Raw genomic sequence first — 13768 nt, 5'->3', positions numbered from 1 at the left:
GAGTATTCTAACCAAGTAAATTTCTTAAACCAATGATTTTGATTTCCAAATTTGGTCGGCGGGTACTCATCCTTAATAGGTTGATATGACCCCATCTTGATATAAGCTCGTCTAATTTCATCTCTTTGATTAAAAGGATATTTCATATCGGAATACATAATGCTGAATCAAGTTTAAGAGAAGTTACATCAATTTTAGGAGATTTGTTAGGTTCTTGAGCAGGAATATCAAATTCTTTATTTAAATACCGAATCAAACCCATTAACTATTTTAACTTGTTTATTAATATTAATTTATATTTTCTTACAAAATTTTGAAATAGTTTAAAATTAAGAAATATAAAACACTATTATTATTTTAATTTTTATATTTTACTCTAATTTGTATTATTAATTATATTAAAATAAATAAAAAATAAATTAAAGGTGAGGCTTTAATCACGTTTAATTACTTAGTTAAAATTTTAATTTAGATGGGTCTGAACCATAACCATGCGTGACTCCTTCCTTATATATAATTATATCTATCTTCTTCTAGCCAACCAACCGACCAGCACTCTATGTGGTGCACAATAACTCTTTCTTATATTAATATATGTCGACATTTACAACACAAAATATCCGGCCAAGGAAAAAAAAAACATTTACGAGTTCGAGTTCAATTAGAAGTGGGATCTTGGAATTAGTTTTGTTGTTTTCTTTTAAATTGTTTATTTGTGAATTTAATTATAAATAAACATATATTAAGTACATGCAAGTTGAAGCTCATTACTAATTTTAATCACAATGCATGCTTAAAAGTTTAAATATATATTATAATTTGCTATTATTTTAGTCTTTCACATATGCATGTCAACATGATGTGTAACCATGGACTTCATTTTTCATTCTCTCTCTTCTTCATTCCCATAATCCCATCTCTCTCTATATATAATATCTTCTTTTTTGTCTGTAAAAAAGAGCAAACGAATGATTTACAAGGAATTAAGGAGTAGATCTCATGATGCATTTGTATTAATTAATTAATAACATTAGTTTGATGCACGTAGAAAATAAGATCATTTTATTTATTTATTTTAGAGTAAAATTGCCTCCACCTTTCAATTATGATATTGAAGATGGATCCAGGAGGATTTGAAGAAACCATATTTTCAAGTTATATAAATCCGCCTTAGATGATCGAACCAGGTATGGCTTAATCTCTCTATCTTTATTATACAATTAGTATATGAGTTTTTTTTTTGTTCCATCTCAATTATATCATGAAAATCACTAATCTATGCAAAATTTAATTATATTATATTATGCAAATTAAAACAATAATTCTCTTATTTGATCCGTTTAATTATATCAAGCCCAAAAATAATGTTATTACCTAGCTAGCTAGCTACAAAGTTTATATATAAAAAAAGTAAAAATAATAGCTGGCTAGCTAGCTAGTGGATAAACTTTTCTCCATTTATAATATTTTTGAATAAATTAAACAATCATTTAATTTATTGCTCTGTAGATATATAATTCTAAAAGGGTTTTTTGTATGATTAAAAAAAGAAGAACAAGTATTGGCTGGATTATTCTGGCGCCTAGCTAACTAACTAATTGATGGAAATGATCATACATACAAAGAAGAAGATGAAAATGAGAACCAACCAAATCTAGAAAAACCTTCACCTTATCCTTAATTTGTAACCAACCCCTTATCCCTCTTTTCTCTCTCTCTCTCTCACACAGTAGCACACACACTCTTTAGTTATCAACTTAAATTTACTTCCTACCACTCAAATTTATTTATTTATACTGTTTTGTAAATGCCTACCATTCAATTTCTATTATTATTATTATCATCATCATATACTATTATCTGCTCCAAAAACATAAAAATTACCTAATAAATACATTACACTCCTTAACTAGTCTATTTTTAATATATATATATTTATATTTTAGATAACATTTCAACATCAAATGTAATGTAGCTAGCTAGTGTAGTGAGTCATTATTATTATATATATGTCAACTCTACTACATATATATAATTTAAAATTATAAATATGGTTGTGACTGGTGGGTGGGTATGGCCGGGTAGATTGGAATTTTGTATATTTTGTTGACAAACAAGGAAGGAAAGATGTGCATGTATGTATGTTATTCAAGATATATAATAATAGTAATAATTACTAATTAGACTATATATATTTAATTAAAATTGAACACTCTATCCGGCCATTTGAAATCACAAATATTATTCGATAGATATTTTATAAGAATTAATTAATTAATTAATTAATTTGTTGTGAAGTTAATGTTTGATCTTTAATTAAACTAGATAACTGATCACCATGCATGATTGTTCAGAGAGTTTATCGTACGTTGTTCAACAACCTGCTGCATGCGTGTATATATATATATATATTATAAAAATAATATAGTTTTTCAAAAATAAAAAATAAAAATATGGGATTAGCGAAGGATAAGGAAAGCGAAATGTCCGTGAAGGAGAGCTTCTTCTTCTTCTTCTTCCTTAATGTCAACCAGAGATTGATAGAGAGAGAGAAAGATCATAATGGTGTGGTGAAGAATGGCTAAGAAGGAAATTATAGTATGTGGACCGCACCACCACACTACCCTGTGGGTGCGCCAATATATATATATATATTATATATATTAATGGGCTTAATTATAACAATAAAGCTATAGCGGTATCCATATATTTCCAACCTCGATTGATTCATCGATCGATCGATCGATCCTGTTCTATAGTAATTAAGAAAAATGGCATACGAAGAGGCCATTGAAGGACTTAATAAGCTACTCAGGTTAATTCATTCATTCATTTATATACATTATCTTGTAATTGATTAATTAATTAATTAATAATTTGAATGGATGGATGCATATATATATATATAGCGAGAAGAAGGAGCTGGAATCAGTGGCAGCGTCGAAGATAGAGCAGATAACAGCTGAGCTACAGCATCCCTTCAACCCTCTAGAGAAGGTCAGGGCCGGTTTCACCCATTTTAAGACCCAGAAATATGAGTAAGTAGAATTATTATAAGTTTTTATTTATTTATACCATTCATCCATCTGTTAATGTTGTTATTGTTGTTGTTGAATCAGGAAAAATCCAGATCTGTACGGTGAACTTGCAAAAGGCCAGAGCCCAAAGGTATTATAATAATTTATTATATATATATATTAATTAATAACAATGCAGGAAATTACTTATGTAATTATTACGTATGACAGTTCATGGTGTTTGCATGCTCGGATTCTCGGGTGTGCCCCTCGCACGTGTTGGATTTCCAGCCAGGAGAGGCTTTTGTCGTCCGCAATATTGCCAACATGGTTCCTCCTTATGACCTGGTATTTCATTTCATTAACCAATTCCATTCATTCATTTGCTATACTCACGTCTCCCACCTGCATGTGGTCCTAATTTATAATAATAATAATAATATAGTCAACTAATTAAACCTTATTTTATAACATTTTATATTTCTAGATTAATTGATTATTGTAGTCAACTATTAAATAAGTGTTCTTATTTTTATATATTTCAATGAATTAATTAGTCACTGTGTGTGTCTATGTCCAGTTCGTCTTGGATTGGGCTAAGGCCCAATATATATATATATATGCTGAAGTTGTCTTATATATATACATGGAGATTGTCTAAAGGATTTGGATTTATTTATAAAAAATAAAATAAAAGATATTTTATTATTACTAACTAAATAAACTATTCGGTGACTTTTGTGAGCAGATTAGATACTCTGGAGTTGGAGCAGCCATTGAATATGCTGTTCTCCATCTTAAGGTACGTACACTCTCCTAATTATCATACACACTTTTAATTAGAAAAAAAAAAGAATATATAAATTAATACTTAATTACGTACATGGGATATGTATGATGATATATATTACAGGTGGAGACAATTGTGGTAATTGGGCACAGCTGCTGTGGAGGGATTAAGGGGCTCATGTCCATTCCAGATGATGGATCCACATCCACGTACGTAATTTTATATAAAATAAAAACATTAATTAATTAATTAATTAATTTGTCATATAATTATAATATGGGTGCATGCATGCAGTGCATTTATTGAGGACTGGGTAAAGATCTGCTCGCCGGCCAAGACCAAGGTCAAGTCTGAGGCGGCTGATGCCGGCTTTGCTGACCAATGTGTCACTTGTGAGAAGGTATATATATATATATTAATAATAAATTATATGTAATAATAATAATAATAAATTATTATTAATTAATAATTCAGGAAGCAGTGAATGTGTCACTTGGGAATCTGTTGACATACCCATTCGTGAGGGATGGTCTGGCCAAGAAGACACTGAGCTTGAAGGGAGCTCACTATGACTTTGTCAAGGGCACTTTTGATCTATGGAATCTTGACTTTGGCATCTCTCCTTCTCTATCTACATGATCATCATCATGAGATCAGATCGATGATCTTCTGTCACAGTCAATCAAGAGATTAAAAAGGTCATATATATATCGATCGAGCAGCTTAATTCATGAGGAATTATATATAATAATAATAATGTCTTTATCGATAATATTGACTGACTTATAATTATATGTACTATCTTTCCATTTCACGATTATGTAAAGACTATGTACTACTTTTTTTTAAAATTAAGAATAATGCATTATCTATATATTACCTACCTACTTACCCTTTATTTCTTCCCGCTGATTCTTTTAATTAATAATTAGTTGATCAATGTGAACGTCCATCTACCGGTGGAACAACTCAAATTAAGGTCAAGAATTGATCCATCTCCGGTGTCCATCTGATAGCGGCCATCAGATCTCCGGCGACCGACCAACTCTGGTTATCATTGGAGGCGGCAACACACCGCAGCAGCAGCAGCAACAGTCGATGAGGAGTTTGATGACGGTCTGGTCTGATATGTTGTTATTAGTAAATGATCTTGATCTTGATCATGTGTAATAATTAATAATTAGTTGTAAAATATATACGGTTTCTTCTTATAAATTATAATGAATAATATAGGAAAACAATACACAATCATCATCAGTCAGTCATAAACAAGGGGATGATAGGAATGATCACCATCAAAATATATACCAATTTATTTATTTAACTTTATAATATCAAGCTGCTCATTTTTAATGATCAATATATAATTACATCCTCAAATTCAATTCTAAGCTACTTGCAACTCCCCATTCATTTCCACTCTATTAAACCTCTACTGATAATAATAACGGGCAGGTATTAATCCTTTTTCTCTTCTTCTTAATGTCAAAATTAATTCAAATCAATCATAATAATAAATATTATATATATATATAGAGAGAGAGAGACCCAGAAAAAAAAACCTTGTGACTATCTTGGTTTTATTTATTGGTATATTCAGTCAGTTACAGACAGACATGCGACCCTTTCTGATTTCAATATCTATATCCATATATATTCATAATTTAAATGAAGCATATATATACATGTACACATATACACAAGGGAACAAAATTAAAATTTTATATGTTTTTAAATGAAATCTATAGACAATAACAGAAAAGTTACCATTTCCCTATGAGGAAGAGGAGACCCACACTCGATCTGCATATACATTAATATTAACATTAATATTAATAGTAGAAACAACAACAACAACACTGCATTTGAAAAATAATTAAGCCCCATGATAATAATATGTACAATGAACAATCAATCATTAATATAATACAACAATGATAAATAAGTAGTAATCACAAGATTTGTACTTCTTACTACTGACTGGGGATATGTTGTCGATCATTGAGGTACTATGATTCATCAGGCTTTGCCTCGAGAGTTACTGGAATCTTCTCTTTATGATCTCCCCGTAACACTTCAACAGTTACCTAATTAAATGAATAAAACCTAACTTAATTGATTAGCATTAGAAACGCAAAAATAAATAAATTATTAAGCCATGCCGATCATACTTTCTCGCCCACTTTACACTCGTCAAGTATTCTGTACAAGTCGCTACCATTTGCAACCTTTTTGTCATTTACAGATGTTATGATATCTCCCAAAATCAGTCTTCCATACCCATCGCGTTTTGTTGACAGCAAGCCCTAAATGAATGAAAATCTACTTTGTTAATGGAATTCATATTTAACAAATCAACCAGAAGAGGGAAGTTCAAAATATATACTGCTTTTCCAGCAGGTCCATTGGCAGGAGCATCCAAAACAAGTACCCCACTAACTCCCAGTTGTTCAACAGATTGGTCCGGTGCAAATTTTATTCCTAAAATGGGTCTAGTCACTTTCCCAAACTTCACTAACTGATCAACTATTCCACTTACCTGCAATAACAATTGTCTTATAAGGACTGTGAACCAATTGTAAAAATATAAAGTCATCAAGGGTTCAAGTAATAATAACCCAACCGTGTCAACTGGAATTGAAAATCCAACACCAGATGATGCACCAGAAGGTGAGTAAATAGCTGTGTTTATCCCTATAAGGTTCCCTGAACTATCAAGGAGTGGCCCTCCGCTGTTCCCAGGGTTTATAGCAGCATCCGTTTGGATAACATCCTGGATTGGACGGCCAGTGGCTGCAGAACTGATTTCTCTTCTAAGTCCACTGACCAAAAAACAAACAAAAAATCAATTGAATGGAACCAAATATCTGCAGTTACCGTAACTATGTCCAATTCAAAGGCAATACCAGTACATAATTACAGCAAAATAAAAAAAAAGGTCCATACCTTATTACACCGGTAGTAAGTGTGTGGTCTAGGCCAAACTGCATGAACATGAAATAAACATTAGAGCCAATAAAATGAAACTCCTTTTATTATTTTTTTTGGGTTAAACTAAATGTTATCTAAATTCACTTATCATTGTTCAAAAGTAAAGTGAAAAAATAAAATTATCTACATAGTTATTTTTCTGTTAAGTTCTTTAGAATTCACATGTGCAGATCATATTAGAAAGACTTGATATCAAATTAGACTAGATACTTCACACTTCGATTAGAATCATCAACTTGAATTGTGAGAATGAAACTGAAACCCAAAATATGCCCTAACTACCACCGGCCCAACACAGAACAGGGGAAAATGTCATACAGGAAAAGGATGATCAATCAGGAGAAAGATTTAAATACATTTACAAGAGATTTCTGCTACAAGACTAGTATATTATATAGTTGCTATACTCACAGGATTCCCTATGGCGTACACTTTTTGGCCAACAAGCAAATCCGCAGAAATACCAACAGGTATTGGTCTCAGTTTTTTTGCAGTGGCATCTATGCTCAACACAGCAACATCCTTGTCTTGGTCAAATCCAACTACTTTCGCATCATAAGTGGATTGGTCAGCAAGAGTCACCCTGAACAAAACCAACAAATCCATCCACCTCTATGAAAACTAATAATCATAAAACCATCCCACTTGCTAGCTACTTGCAGCTCTAAGGCCTAAAATTTAAGAAAGACAATCATTTAAAAGTTTCAGTAAGATGATTCCCCTTTTCATGATTCATTATTGGTAGGGGTTGGTCTTTTATAAACTACCTGGACCTGTAATCGGGCTGCTTGGTGGTGTGACAGTTCTAAGCATGGACTCAAGCACTATGCAGGTGGAAAAAAGAGTCTATGAAGGAAAGATTCATTTCATGCTTATACCTTGAAAGTTCGACTGATCTTCAAAGTTCAAATGACAAATACATTTTTGGTTTTACCCCCAATAACACCCATAAGACTATAGTCATTAAGTAAAGAGATGCTTGTAAATATACCAGACATGAATAAGTACTTAACTTCATCAATAAATAAAATCATGCATAGTAATCCAAACACATAAAAATAAATGCATATGCATCATATACATACTTCAGATCAGATGCCCCGCGAATCACATGATAGTTGGTGACAATATGACCATCTTTATCCCAGACGAATCCTGAGCCAGACCCTTGAGGTACCTCCAACACATCCAATGTAAAAGCATCCTGCCTTAATAAATATAGTAGTAGCGCCCAAATTTAGAGCCCCATGTTTAAAAACTTTATTCCTCGAAAAGTATACTACATGAGCAAAATTTAAAATTTCAGCAAATGTTGATGATGACCACTTTTAGCTCAAAAAATCATGGATCTATCAGAATAAAGTAAATTAAACTCATGATTGGCCAATTCATAGGTTCATGTCCTACTGGATGCAGGAATACAGGACTATGGGATCAACTTTCTATTGGAATTGGTTCAGTGCCAGTAGAATCTCATACCATATCATATCATATGATCCATACACCAACACCAGACTACTGAGAATGTCAAATAGAGAAAGAACATTACGGTAATAGTGCGAAAAAGCAGTAATAGATTACCGAACAGCGAGATTGGTTATATAAACAACCGAAGGAGTATTCTCTTTGAAAAGGCGAACTGTAGCTAGCTCATCAGACTGCAGCTTCCTCGGTGTAGTGACTACGAAAGCTGAAGCAGAATCGACGTCCGTAATAAAGAGAGCCAAGGACAAGGCTATCGACGTACATAAAACGAATAATGAATCGAAAGAGAAAGCGAGAGGAATTCCGCCGATAAAGAAATTGATCGAGTGAAACTGATGCTTGGAGGATAAAGAATCGCCGTGCGAGCGATTACTAACTGCCGATGGAATTGGAGAGACGCGATTTGTGAGGTTTCTATGAAGATAGATGGATTTGGAATTGCAGAATTGAGATGATCTCCTAGAGCGAGAAATAGCTGGACTGGGAGCTTGAGCTGTGGAGAAGAAGACGGAGATCAGTGAAGCCATACCTTCAAGAACAGCTCTTCTTCTATTGCTTCATTGGGGATTTTGACTTTTATTCAGTTTATAGGCAAATCAATTTCTTATTGCGAAATTAGTTTGTTATTATTTGTTAACCTGAGATCAATCTACGGCTGAGATTATCACAAATGTGTGGTCTCATTCTTTAGTATCTCAAAATCAAATACTAATTGACTATTGGTAACATATATATTAGTAAATAATATAATAGTTCAAATGCGAGTTTTGCGATTCTCACTTAGAACAACTCAATGGACGCGAAAAAACAAATAAACGCGGCTTCGAAATTATAAAATTCTGCCAAGAGGTCTGAGTTCTTTAGGAATGCCTTCAAAATTTCCAGAATTTACATCAGATTGCAACAAGGGTCTTTTCCCAATCTTCCATTGAATTCCTTCAGCTAAATGTTCTTTGTTTGGTGTTAGCATTACGAAATTTGGATCAGCTCTTTGATAACTGCAAGTACAATAAAGACTCAGAATCATCATATGCATAAGCATATGCATACTAGTAATATTAGCTTAAAAACTAACCTGGCTTCTCTTAGGTTATCGACTTGTATACCGAACCCAAGACTTGTTGCCCCAGCAATACGGTCTCTAACAGCTGCAGAAAGATCGACTTACATATCTTTCGTGAACAAACAATAACTTATTTTCTAAACCTTCAGTCTATCCAACCATATTCGTTTATTGAGATAGTTTAGATGACATAAGTTAACAAATTGCAATGAACTGACTTGAGCAATTGACAATTAATGATAATGATTTGTTTTAAGCTTTACCTGAGATGCTAAAGGTGAAAGAAGGTTTCCACCATGACTTGAATGCTAAGGCTACCGACGAGCTGAGAGGCCCCAATTTTCCCTGTTCAATTCACTCATTGATAGATCTGGAAATTCTATAAATGCGTACAGGCAATTCAACAAAGCCCTACCTTTACTAAGAAATTCTTATTGGCTTGCCACGATGCAGCAACTTGGAAAGTGGAATCTTGTATGTTTTTTGTCTGATCAACATCGTCAATCCTTCGATACAGATTAGGCAAATTTCAGATCTCATTCCAGTCAGCGATTGTAAGTATTAGGGGTCTATATAATTTTATACCTTGTCTGTAACTCAAAACCAAAGTCGATATAGTTCGTAATACCAACGATTTCATCTTCTTCAAAAGGATTCTTAACCTGTTGTGATGTACCATCCAGCATGTGTAGGTAGAAAACAAGAAAATTGGAAATATGAGTTCCTTTAAAGATCCCAAAATGCTATAACATACATTAGAAATGAAACTTGATGTCAATTCCCTAGTATAGAAAATTCCTTCTTGCAAAACTTCCTTGAAGTTGCACATGGCTCAAATGGATGTCAAGAGCAGAATAGTTTTTGGTGTATTATTTGACAGGTGTTAGTCAATAAATGACATCAGTTTTTTGTTGCTTTACAACCTAAGAAAACCTCTACAGTAAGAACTTAATTTCCCAGTTATCTTCTCTCTTCTCCCAAAACTAAAAATAATGGTTACTCCAATATTCTCATACAACAATCCTTAATGCCTCACTTTCTCTTTGAAGGAAACAAAGATTCTGGAGCAACATTTATGAACACGATCCAATTATTCAATTTTTTGTATGCCATACTAAGGAAAATATTTGGAATTTTGGCTTAATTATTAAATTCTCCTAACCTCATTGACTTCCACCATAAAAAAATAACAGTTATTTCTCCTAGATATTTTCCCAGACAACTTTTTTCATTACTTTTCAGTTCGATCTTAACTCATATTTTAAGCTCTTGATTCTCCATTTGGCATTAGAAATGCAGGATTCAAGGGAGTAGGCCGGTGACAAGAAGCCAAATACCTTTTATCTTGTGGAATAGACTGACGAAAATGACACAACAAGTTCACAAAAAACAAGCAAAAATAAAAAGAGAGCCTATGCAATAACTTTTTGAATAACATGAGCTAAGGAGTCAAAAAACCTATTTTGGAAGTGCCTATGTAAGAAACACATATTGCACCATATCTTGATTCCTAACTTACAATATTTTGTACGAAATTGAAACTGGAACACTTGAGAAGCATGATAAAATTAAGTTCAAGAGAGGAGAGAAGCATACCCGTCTTTGGACAACCACATGTTGATAGAATGAAGCAATGAACTGCAATTTATTAATTAACAAATGAATACAATATAATTTATACTGGTCATATATTGCAAGTAAAAAAAGAATTTGCATAGTGAATTAAATTACAAAGCAAATTTGGAGCTACTAGTACACAGAATGATTAATAATCATCATTGGATATCATTATTCAGTAGCCACAAAGAAACTCCACTTATAGCATGGTAAGTTGACACTCCACTAGCATTTAAATAAAAGCAGCATGACAAGCCTTTTGAAACCATGAGACCATAATGAACTGTTTAAGTTCCATGATAAATGAAACCATGCAAATCTTACTGGACTGCACCAAGAATTAAATGGCTCATAGCAAGAACTCATAAACACAAATTATATCACCGCAAACTAAATGAGGTCATTATATATTTTAACAAATATAAACCTGGGAACTTTTAGCAAGTTCTAGAGAAAAATTGAAGGATGGGCTCAAAGGACTGTCTGATCCAACGCCATACCCAACTGCACAGCTCCAATTCGCCATATTTCTAAATCTTGATATGCCATCCTTGCTTCCAACTAAAACAGGGCCACATCCAAAAGTAGTTATATAAATTTCCCCAAAGCTAAAGAAAGAGATCCTACCATGTAACAAGATACATAGAACACAGAGCCATTCAATGAAGTTAAACATCAACAGACAGTAAGATTTAAAATACAACAGAGCAAACTACATTACATGTACCTTAATAATAGGAACTTTTGTTACCATAAACTAAAGAATGGTGAGAAAGACACACATGGCATGGAGTGAAGACAATAACAGTTAGCTATTTTGTATACTTGTCCACTTAAACATTCAATTCACATACTGAATTTGGTTTGTTTTGTAAGTTATAAATGCACATGAGAAGCAACAAAGGTATTTTTGCATTGAAGAAACTATAAAATACTTGTAGTTGAAAAGGCAGTTCACATCTTAAGAAGGAATAAGATAACAAGAAAGAGACATGACTAGCAATGTGTTAAAAATAAAAAATACAAATGTTCATCATCCATAAATCAAGATAAAGCTTCCGCAAATTTATATATGCTTGTAAGAGCTTTGGGCTTCAAATAATAAGAAAAACTATATGGACAAATCAAAGAACTCGTCAATAATGGAATGGACACAGAAAAAAAACTACGCTATAAAGCTTTTAGCAACTCACAGTGTGGTTCATACTGCACCCCAGCAGTTAACCTTCCAATCTTGCTTATCAGCCATGCACTTCTTGGAAATTCATCTCCCACTGCATCAAAGATGACAGGACTAGTTAGCAAAGCCTTTGTTTGTCCAACATTGGTGTATTTATGGGTTTCAAAATGTGAAAATAAATATGGAAGCTACTAAAGAACAGTATGGCAACATAGTAGTGGGCGAAGGAAATCAAAAAAAAAAATCTATCATAAACACGCAGGTGTAGGTAGTAAGATTGCTTGAATATAACAATAACATTATAAAACTGGATATCCACAAACCATAGAAAGGCATTAAAGTAGCTCCAATGGACAAATTTGATAAACCATATCTCAAACCCATGACACCATAATCTTCAGAAGAAACTCTGCACTTTAGACAAATTTCTTGTCATTATTGTTACAATTTGAAGAAACTCAATAGTTACTGCCATAGTTATACTGGTTGAAACGTACCTCTTCTTTAAAAGCAACGGAAATAACCCAAACGCTCCAAAACCATATTTAGGGTAGTAAGCACATGACCTCATCAGTAAAGTCCTCGAATAATACACAAAGCAAAGTTTTCAAGTATGAAGATGGTAGGAATAAAAATCCTAATTCAAGAGAAACTCCTTACGGGTCAGAGTTTGATACGAAAAGGTCCATGAATGTATTAGGATCTTGAACATCACTGCATACAATAGTCCTTAGTCATTATGATAACTAATCAATTCCCAACAGAAGCAACAAATGAAAGGTAGAAAATTATTCGTATACCTTTGCCAACGGAATAATGCATTTCCTACAATCTTCTCCTCAGGCTTGTTATCTAATGGACCTGAAACCTATCGTTTTGTTTCATATAGGAAAAACGAAAGATATGAGGATATATGAATACACAATCAAATTTAAGATGAAAATGTATAATATATATATTAAATAAATTATCATCGATGGATACTGTTGCAACTAAATCCACATGAGGATCATCAAGAGGTTTTAGCATTATTCTTGTGCTAAAGTGCCTAGCATCTTCAAAATAATCCTCAAAGAGGCATCTCAGTGGAAGCTTTCCAAATAGTACATTGTATGATGATTCCATCATTCTGCAAGAACACACAATAAGTAGAAAGTAGAAATACATGAATCCATGTTATTTCAAATCATTCAATGCGTGAATGCATCACACTATGTCGAAACTTCATATCACTGACAGAAACAGGACACAAAAAAACAAAATCGATGTGGACAAGAGAACAAAAGCGGTCAAGATCAATAACTAATCATTTAGCTTGTTATTTCGATAGAGAACAACCTGGTACGAGCTGAAAGCGGCGGGAAATCGAACAGCGGCGGAACCAACACCATCAACGGTGGCGGTTCTTTAGTTCCAGAGAGCAAGTTCCCCATCTTCCTCTTTCCAAACACGCACACACACACACACTCTAGAGTTGATCGGTGAAAGATGAAATCGAAATTTGAGAAAGAACGAGAGAGATTTGAAAGAACGAGAGAGATGCGGTTGAAGTTATTTTGGGAGCGAAACACACGCCCATCTCTATCGTTGTCTTCACTGACTGTTTCAACACCCTTTTTTTTCTT

At 33.2% G+C, this 13768-nt stretch overlaps 3 protein-coding genes across 4 annotated transcripts; 1 reads left to right on the top strand and 2 right to left on the bottom strand.

The window, feature by feature from the left end:
• Positions 1–2674: 2674 nt before the first annotated feature.
• Positions 2675–4461, top strand: LOC124914424 (carbonic anhydrase 2-like). Its single transcript, XM_047454966.1, has 8 exons — positions 2675–2815; positions 2910–3038; positions 3120–3168; positions 3249–3365; positions 3766–3819; positions 3931–4016; positions 4102–4207; positions 4282–4461. The coding sequence occupies exons 1-8, from the start codon at positions 2772–2774 to the stop codon at positions 4444–4446; spliced, it is 750 nt and encodes a 249-aa protein (XP_047310922.1). The 5' UTR covers positions 2675–2771; the 3' UTR covers positions 4447–4461.
• Positions 4462–5503: 1042 nt separating this feature from the next.
• LOC124913677 (protease Do-like 1, chloroplastic) lies at positions 5504–8844 on the bottom strand. 2 transcript variants are annotated; one of them, XM_047454088.1, is made up of 9 exons: positions 8380–8844; positions 7884–8006; positions 7210–7381; positions 6754–6791; positions 6431–6629; positions 6194–6346; positions 5979–6113; positions 5775–5894; positions 5504–5610 (listed from the first exon to the last, which is right to left on the bottom strand). In XM_047454088.1, the coding sequence occupies exons 1-8, from the start codon at positions 8808–8810 to the stop codon at positions 5817–5819; spliced, it is 1329 nt and encodes a 442-aa protein (XP_047310044.1). In that variant the 5' UTR covers positions 8811–8844; the 3' UTR covers positions 5504–5610; positions 5775–5816. The 2 variants fall into 2 exon arrangements, with proteins under 2 accessions (XP_047310044.1, XP_047310043.1); XM_047454087.1 differs by lacking the exon at positions 5504–5610 and having other exon boundaries at positions 5644–5894.
• Positions 8845–9087: 243 nt separating this feature from the next.
• LOC124913678 lies at positions 9088–13702 on the bottom strand. Its single transcript, XM_047454090.1, has 14 exons — positions 13482–13702; positions 13128–13272; positions 12944–13011; positions 12804–12857; positions 12641–12724; positions 12467–12552; positions 12157–12237; positions 11391–11524; positions 10943–10984; positions 9932–10008; positions 9762–9852; positions 9610–9691; positions 9359–9431; positions 9088–9281 (listed from the first exon to the last, which is right to left on the bottom strand). Exons 1-14 carry the CDS (start codon positions 13574–13576, stop codon positions 9113–9115), a joined length of 1281 nt encoding a protein of 426 aa, XP_047310046.1. The 5' UTR covers positions 13577–13702; the 3' UTR covers positions 9088–9112.
• Positions 13703–13768: the final 66 nt, after the last annotated feature.

Source organism: Impatiens glandulifera, chromosome 9 (genome assembly GCF_907164915.1).
Source record: "Impatiens glandulifera chromosome 9, dImpGla2.1, whole genome shotgun sequence".
Classification (NCBI taxonomy): domain Eukaryota; kingdom Viridiplantae; phylum Streptophyta; class Magnoliopsida; order Ericales; family Balsaminaceae; genus Impatiens; species Impatiens glandulifera.
This window is presented reverse-complemented; position numbering and strand designations above follow the sequence as displayed.

Bases quoted from the DNA above. Each gene is read 5' to 3' on its own strand.
- LOC124914424 (XM_047454966.1), top strand. From the start codon at position 2,772: ATGGCATACGAAGAGGCCATTGAAGGACTTAATAAGCTACTCAG. The intron at 2,816-2,909 runs GTTAATTCATTC...ATATATATATAG, and splicing joins GGACTTAATAAGCTACTCAG to CGAGAAGAAGGAGCTGGAAT. The intron at 4,208-4,281 runs GTATATATATAT...TTAATAATTCAG, and splicing joins AATGTGTCACTTGTGAGAAG to GAAGCAGTGAATGTGTCACT.
- LOC124913677 (XM_047454088.1), bottom strand. From the start codon at position 8,810: ATGGCTTCACTGATCTCCGTCTTCTTCTCCACAGCTCAAGCTCCCAGT. The intron at 6,792-7,209 runs GTGAGTATAGCA...ATGTTCATGCAG, and splicing joins TGTACGCCATAGGGAATCCT to TTTGGCCTAGACCACACACT. The intron at 6,347-6,430 runs GTTGGGTTATTA...TTGTTATTGCAG, and splicing joins TTTCAATTCCAGTTGACACG to GTAAGTGGAATAGTTGATCA.
- LOC124913678 (XM_047454090.1), bottom strand. From the start codon at position 13,576: ATGGGGAACTTGCTCTCTGGAACTAAAGAACCGCCACCGTTGATGGTG. The intron at 13,012-13,127 runs GTATCCATCGAT...ACAAAACGATAG, and splicing joins ATGTGGATTTAGTTGCAACA to GTTTCAGGTCCATTAGATAA. The intron at 11,525-12,156 runs GTGAGTTGCTAA...GCCCTGTTTTAG, and splicing joins GGTGCAGTATGAACCACACT to TTGGAAGCAAGGATGGCATA.